The sequence below is a fragment of the Quercus lobata genome, unplaced genomic scaffold, assembly GCF_001633185.2.
Source record: "Quercus lobata isolate SW786 unplaced genomic scaffold, ValleyOak3.0 Primary Assembly Scq3eQI_137, whole genome shotgun sequence".
In the NCBI taxonomy this organism is placed as follows: Eukaryota; Viridiplantae; Streptophyta; class Magnoliopsida; order Fagales; family Fagaceae; genus Quercus; species Quercus lobata.
In genome coordinates, this window is record NW_022155135.1 from 6,894 (window position 1) to 15,101 (window position 8,208).

At 32.8% G+C, this 8,208-nt stretch overlaps 1 protein-coding gene across 1 annotated transcript; it reads right to left on the minus strand.

Moving 5' to 3' along the window:
• Nucleotides 1-2,725: 2,725 nt before the first annotated feature.
• On the minus strand, nt 2,726-4,074 carry LOC115973703 (probable carboxylesterase 17). The gene has a single exon (XM_031093964.1). It carries the CDS (start codon nt 3,894-3,896, stop codon nt 2,892-2,894), a length of 1,005 nt encoding a protein of 334 aa, XP_030949824.1. The 5' UTR covers nt 3,897-4,074; the 3' UTR covers nt 2,726-2,891.
• Nucleotides 4,075-8,208: the final 4,134 nt, after the last annotated feature.

The window sequence follows — 8,208 nt, forward strand, 5'->3', positions numbered from 1 at the left end:
AGACAGCTAGCGTGACAACATTTATGTGTCATATAGTCAGTGCTTTGCTTTGTTCCACATATATTCTTCCATTGATTTCAAGGCCTCTCTCATTATCCTTCGTTTGATCGTTTCAATAATGTTTATGCTTTGATCATTTTTTCCTTCTTCTTTGGGTGAATGCCTGAATGAATGGAGTAGTACTCTGTGTCTGTACTCCGGTGTGAAATCATTACCTCTTCACGTGTAAAAAAGCCAATGGTAACAGACATCACAATAACACACATTATCCTTTCGTTTCAATAATGTCATGCAATTGTCTTGACGTCGCAGCCCAACTCAGTTACTCTAGCATTGTGTTCGCAGTTCACACACACACATATAGATACTGTATAATCTACCTGAGTCTCTAATTCAGAAATCACAAATCTGAATATTTATTCTTATGGACTAAGAAGCATGAATACAGACATGAGTATGGGTACCGGTACAACACAGCAGTACGAGCAATTTTTGAAAAATTATAACATGAAACAACCGGTATGACACAAGTGCGACATGAATATGATAATAGCACAACATTTTAAATGAAATTTCTGTATACTTCCTAGATTATGAATGCTCACTAAAAAAAAAGCTATTAATATAGATAAATAAATAAATTTCACCCCAATAAGCATTTGAAAATGTTTATACGTTAGATTAAAAAACAGTTAGATATTCTACCATAATATATTTCTTTCTTTTGATTTTTTTTTTTTAAATATCACATTATCTTTCATTTTCCTTCTTACATGAGCATTGTCAATTTGTCATGGAAGAAGGTGCTATTCTCAACAGAAGGTAATTGTTTTTGCTTCCAGAGATTAATTTTATATAAAATGTTCAATGATTAGTCCCATACCTACTTACTCCATAGCTTTGCCCAATCCGAATCACACAATTTGAGTGGCCGTGCTTCTAAAAAATTGTGGCCCTCACAAGTCCCGAGACAAAAGCTATAGTACTATGGGTATGGGTTTAGATGTTATATATATATATACTATGCACCTGTTTCCATGTGCTCTATATGAGGGAAAAATATACTCCATATATATTTCTTCTCTCTTACAATTGGTGGGTCTTGTGAGGGGCTGTTTGGTTTTTAAAAAACTATTATTCATCACTCATCGCTTTATAACTCATCACTTATCAATAAAAATACCACAACTTCGTAAGGTGGCATATTTGACATTTGTTTCCAATTTTGATAATTTAAAAAATTTTACTTTTTGCGAGACTCATTGATTGACTTGGTACAACTTTTACTTTTTTTTTCCTTTTCTTTTTTTCTTTCAATCCCCAGTACCCAAATTCACCGAATCACGTGAAAAAAAAGAAAAAGAAAAAAGAAAGCAAACCCAGGAACCCAATGTGAAGGAAAAAAAAAAATAGAAGAAGAAGTGGAAATAGAGAAACCAGCAGACAACGTGTAAAAAAACTAGAAACCAATGTGAAGGAAATAAAAGAAGGAAAAAAAAAAAAAAGTGAAGAAGACAGACCAGATGAAAGGAAAAAAATTTTAAATAAATAAAGAAGAAGAAGAAGAAGAAAGAGACCCACCCAATGTGAAAGGGAAAAAAAAAAAAAAAAAAAAGACCAGACCGATTTGACTACTTACATGCTGTGGGTCTATCAAATATGTGTATATTTACAAAAATGTCATCATAACTCTGTTTCCATAATTCAAAAACATCTAAAAGTTGTTTTCAGTTTTCATAACTCATCACTCAAAAATCAGAAAATTGAGTAATGGAAACAAAAACTGAAAACAAATCCAAACAAGCCAAACAGTCGTGGGACCCACCAATTTTGAGTTATAAGTGATGGAAACAAAGTTATGGGTGATGAAAATTGAAAATCCAAACAGCCCCTTATCATTACATGGTATAACTTCTTCTATATGAAACTGATACGTAAGTATAAAGTACTTTTTAAAAGACCCTGCTAATGCAAAGTTTGCATATATAAGTTTGAGGGTATAAACTGTAGAGTATAAACAATGACTAATTAAGTCCTAATCTTTTAGGTTGAATCTAGAAGAAGCTCATAATTGTCACATTCTCAACCATATTATTTTGTATCATGACAATATATATTCTGTAATTGCATGTAACATTCATTCAAATAAGTGCAAGCTCTATTTAGGGGGCAACAAAATAAAGTGCTAGCTCTTGATGCATACAACCACTGCCACATTGTTATGAGGTACGGTGCTGAAGTTTCATAATCATTGATGAGCTATGGTCCTTTCTAAGTTTAACCAAATACCAATTTGTCACTACTCACAGAAGAGAAGTAGATTTAAACCTTACAACTAAATTCCAAACACAGGACAGTACTCGAAGATTGGGAAAAACGAGCACAAAATTCAATTCTTGCGTCGGCATGTGCATGTACCGGAAACTCCATCATTTGAAATGAAGGTGAAATGTCACTTTCCTCAGTATTTTGAAGAATTTATTAGCGAGGACAATGTCTAATTCACACACACTGTTTTGGCTCATTTTTGCGCCACATAGTTTTTGCAATACGTGCCAATTTATGATAACTATGTTAAACCAATTACACAATGTTATGTATGCACAGTGAATAGCACGAATTTTGATTTATTATTTTTAATAAATTCAAATGAGTACGTATGAGTAGTAAATAACTATTTAACTTAATGAGAATAATATTATGTAATAAATTTTGCAACCACCAAAATATGAACATGGATATTTATTTATATTAAACTAGAAACTCATAGGCAAAAGCAATTAACCTTAGGGGTGATCTTGTGTGCACATCTCTGTGAGTATTGATCTCTCTCACAAAGTGCAAACTAGCAAAACATAAATATTACATAACATATATAGATGCAAAATTATTTAATGTTTATTGACAAATTCAGTGATTCCTGCAATAAGACCAGTTGTTTGAGCAGCCGTATTTGGGTCGTTATCCACAGCAATTTTGTTAAGATAGAAACTGTGACCCATTCCAGGACTAGTCAAAAGCTCCACATCCTTATTAGCCTTCTTCAAAGCCTCATAGTACTCCATCTCAGTGTCTAAAATCAAGTCCTTCTCAGCTATGCAAAGCAAAAGAGGTGGCAAATTGAGCTTCTCTAATTGTGGCGCTGCTTGGCCCATTGGACAAGTTATGGGATGGTCTTTGTTGCACCCCAAAGGCAATGCTAAGCTCAAAAACTTGTCCACCATATCCAGTGTAAGAAATGGTGATTGAGGTTGCTCTAACTCAGACTTACTCCTCTCTGATCTCACATAACCAGGGTGGATTGGAATTGCTCCAGCAAGTCTCAAAGGACTCAGATCAATTTTCCCAGCTCTTGCAGCCACTTCATGAACAATGTTCCCTCCTGAGCTATCTCCAATAAGGAACACACGGTTGAAATCAGCGTTTTCATTGAGCCAAGGCTTATGTGATTCACCTTTAGCCAAAGAACTCAGCCAAAGGAGAGCTGAATAGCCATCATCAATAGCTGTTGGCAAACGGTGGTCAGGAGCAAGGTGTAAATAAACTGAGACACAAATCACTCTAGCTGAACGTGCCATACGAGTGTACATGTTGTAGTACATGTACCAATCAGCTTGGCTAATGCAAAAACCACCACCATGGAAGTGAAGCAGGATTGGAAATTTGACGTTTTCTTCATCTGGGTTTTTCTCTGGAAGGTAAATCCGAGCTCTGAGTTTGCCAGAGTTTTTGACATCGTGTGTGGCTACACCATCCACGAATTCATGGTGTGGAGGGACTGGTTCAGCCATGAACTTGACTTCTGGCGGTCCAGTCCAAGTTCGGTCGACTGAGCCGTCATCATAGACTCTCAACCAACCAGACACCTCCTCTACAATTTTCTTTGCTTGGACCATTGTGTACTTATTATCAAACACTATAATAATCTCTCTTTTTGCTAGCTCTTTCTTTTTGTCACACACAAAAGACTGAGTGAATTTCTTTTTGGTGTGAGAGTAAAAGCATGAGCATTGCTTTCTTTATATAGAAGTTTAAGGATAGGGAATTGCGTGTATGTGTGAGAAAGAGGGGAAGTTGCGAGTCATTTTACTCTTTTTAGAGTTTTCTAATCTTTAGGTTGGCTTTGGGGACCCAAGCCATCACAACCTTTCAATGAATCAATAGTATACTAAATTAGAAAAAGAAGACCTGACTTTGGTGACCCACTCAACCTATTAGGATAGTATTTAATGGAGAGTACTGATGATAGGCACTCAAGATTTTTCACAATACCACCGTGCACTTTTGGTGCGGTGATTACTCCATAAGTATAAATGTTTATAGGGTGTGGGAGGCAAGGATCAAGCTTCAAGTTTTTAGGAAAAAGTTTTACATACATGTACACTTATATACTTAGATTAGACTAGAGTAAAAATTCTATCATGTAAAAAAAAAAAAAAAAATTCATAACAATTCATGTAATCTTAGGTATCTTGTGATTAGGCAATATCTGTTTTTGATCAAAGTTAGGTCAAGTTACTTAGATAAATAGCCGAATAGGATATTAGGTTCTTTAATTAAGTTCATAAAAATTTCTTTCTATGAACATTGCTTTTAACTTTTTATGCATGAATAATTTCTTTTTACTGTTTTATTTAAAATAATAATAATTTCTTACTTTTGTTGGTTTTAATTATTACTTTTATTATTCAACGCCTTTTCATCTTTGTTGGGGCCAAGGAATCTTCTCGGTTAATGGTCGACCATTATTGGAATTTTGTTTGGTTGTGAAATGCAATAATTTATACATTCCAATTAGCATATACCAAAAAAAAATTCACAATATTTTTTTATAACAATTTAAGTGATAAGCTTTTTGAACTCTTATTTGTACATACCTTTATTATTTTATCACTTATTATTCACATTATCAGATATATATATATATATATAAATTAATGTGTACTTTTTCCTGCAAAGAAGAAAATGAAAAATTCTAAGATCACATAAAATGATACAATCTATGCCACAACTGTACATCTAAGTGATAGAATATAAATGGTGAAGAAAAAATAGTAAATCCATGTGAAAGTGAAAGAAAGTCAATCACAATCTATATAAAATAATTGTGATAAAAAATGTGACAATTTATGTAGTATATTAAAAGTTGATAATGGTTTATTTAATTTTATTTTAAATTCAATTTGAGTTCATACTAGCTTATATATATGTTCAACTTCAAACTTTGTTCATCAGCCATTTGCTAAGTATAAATCAAGAATCAAGATATATAGTTTTTATGTTAAATGGGTTATAGAAAGATAAAAATTAATTTTTTTTTTAAATTAAAAAAAATAAAAAACTTTTTGTCAAACGGACACTTGATTATAGATAAATATAACAAGAAACTTCCGAGTTCCGACCCATAGTGCATCATCTATCGATCTACAATTTTATGCTCCCTGCTCTGTACCATTGATTTATAACCTTAAAAGTTACTGTCTGCCAGCCACTGTCATGCTTGTGGGCATGTACGTAGAATCTGCGCATGCATTATTGCTCGGGCAATATATAATTTAGTTTTGCAATAATTTAGTTTAGCAAATGGCTGATGAACAAAGTTTGAAGTTGAACATATATATAAGCTAGTATGAACTCAAATTGAATTTAAAATAAAATTAAATCAACCATTATTAATTTTTAATACTAAGTTCGTTTCAGTTCATTTAAAACTGTATTTCTACTTCCTTATTTAGGCATTTTACTACGAAAATTCCAAAAATTTATTTATCTATGATATTGAGTAATTATTGCAAACGAAAGTGACGGTGTTGTCCTTTAAGTCTTGAACCCCTTTGATGGTGTTCCGTACAAGTGCATGCAGCCATGCAGGGTGGCTCCCTTGCCCGGCACCTGCTTCTACTGCTCACAAGCCTTGCTTGAGTGGTGGCTCAATGACATCATCATCACGTTCTATTATTCCTCTTCTAGTCCAGTCAAATACACTAAGCTATATCTATCCAACCACATGCACTATGTATACATAAAAGAGTATTGCTATAGGAACATAAACAATAGTGCGAAATATTTCGTATATGTTTAGGAACAATTTATTTAGGTGAAATTGTAAATTTTTTACTGAAAGAAATATAAAGGAAAAGTTAAAAGTTAACTAAATAGTATAATAAGATCCATGAATAGAACTAAAAAATGCAATGAAACTCATAAATAGTAACAAAAATAACTTAAAAACTTTAATAAAATGTGGGTTTCATCACTTCCAAACACACTCCTCATATCCCTCTAACAAGCATTCACCTCCCTTTAGAGGAAGGGCTAAGCAAGGAGGAGAGCGGGTAGGAGAAATGGAGGTTTGGGCTCTAGAAGGGTTTGGTGTTGCTCATATTTTACAAGAGATGCTTACTTATAAATCTGATCATATTAGAGCTCGCCAAGAAATACTTGGTACTACAATCATTGGACAATACAAAAGTAACATGAAGTGAAATATTGGGTCATTTTTTATATACCTATAGCATCAAACTTATCAAAATATGAAAGACATGTTACATTTTAAAAATAGATTGGTGCGGAACTATGACCAATCTATTTTTAAAATAAAACATATATAATAAAGGGGTTTGGTTAACGTGTGCCCTAAGGGCACACTTTAAACTTTCCATTTTTGAAAACATTTTCTCGGTAATTGAAAAAACTGTCATTACTTTTTCAATTCTCGAGAAAATTATTTTCAAAAATGAAAATTAATGTGTGTACTAAGGGCACACATTAGTAAAATCCATAATAAAGTATTCGGTTGAATGTTGAATCAACTCTCTCAACAGACCACTAATTATCTTTACCAAAACAGTACGAACGTCATCGATGTCATTAATTTTCTTTTGTCATTTTCTTTAGTACAATCATAATGGGAGTTGGACAGAGGCTTGGTTGGACAATTTATTGTGCCATTCACATCGTCCTGAATTTTAATGATAGACCAGTCCAAAAGTTTTTTTTTTTTTTTTTTTTTGAGAATCACCAGTCCAAAAGTTGGGCCTCCTGAGAATTGCACTAAACTTATGGTACATCAATTTTGGCTAACCAATTTTCGGAGTCTTTTGGGTTAAAATTGTAAAATTTAAAGTTAATTTGCGTTATAGGTACTGTTCGAAGTTAATTGGGAAACTGAGGAGAGAAACTGAATTTCGGCAATGGCGTTGCCGAAATTCAGCCAAAAAAGCAGGAGAGAGAATAAGGATACCGAAATTCAGCCAGAAAGCAGGAGAGAGGAGAGAGAATAACCAAAAAACACATATAATTAGTCCATAATATTTTCACAATAAATCACATATAATTAGTCCACAATATTTTCACAATAAATCACATATAATTAGTTATTATTAGTTAAAAAAATTTGTGACAACTAATTGTGGCAATGACATTGCCAAAATAGGAAAAAAAATTTGTGATAATACCATTGTCGAAATAGGAAGAAAAATAAAAGTGACAAACTACTTGAGGCAATTGCATTGTCGAAATAGAAAGAAAAAAAATTGGAAATACCATTGCCGAAATAAGGGAATAAATTTTTTTTTAGCAATTGTAACAATGGGATTGCTGAAAATGTGAGAAAAAAAAAAAGAGAGAAGGATTATGGCAATGGGATTTCCGAAATAGGAAAACAAATTTCAGCAATTCCATTGACGAAAATGTGGGAAAAAAAAGAGAAAGAATTGGGGAAAAAAATTTTCCCTATTTGGATTACGGCAATAGCATTGCCAAAAATGTGAAAAAAAAAAAAGGAAAAAAAGGAGAAATGGATTACAGCAACGGGATTGCCGAAATAGGAAAAAAAAATTTCCCCTGTTTCGGCAATACCATTGCCGTAAATGTAAATAAAAATAAAAAAAAAGAAAAGGATTACGGCAATGGGATTGCCGTAATAGGAGGAAATATCTATTTCGGCAATAGCGTTGCCGTAAATGTAAATAAATAAATAAAAAATTGGGGAAAAATTTGGAAAAATAATTTTCCCCTATTTCGGCAATAGCGTTGCCGTAAATGTAAATAAATAAATAAAAAGAGAAAACAGCAATGGGATTGCCGAAATTGGGGAAAAATTAAATAATTTCCCCCTATTTCGACAATAGCGTTGCCATAAATGTAAATAAATAAATAAATAAAAAAAGAGAGAAAAGCCGAAAATGTGGAAAAAAAAAAAATTTC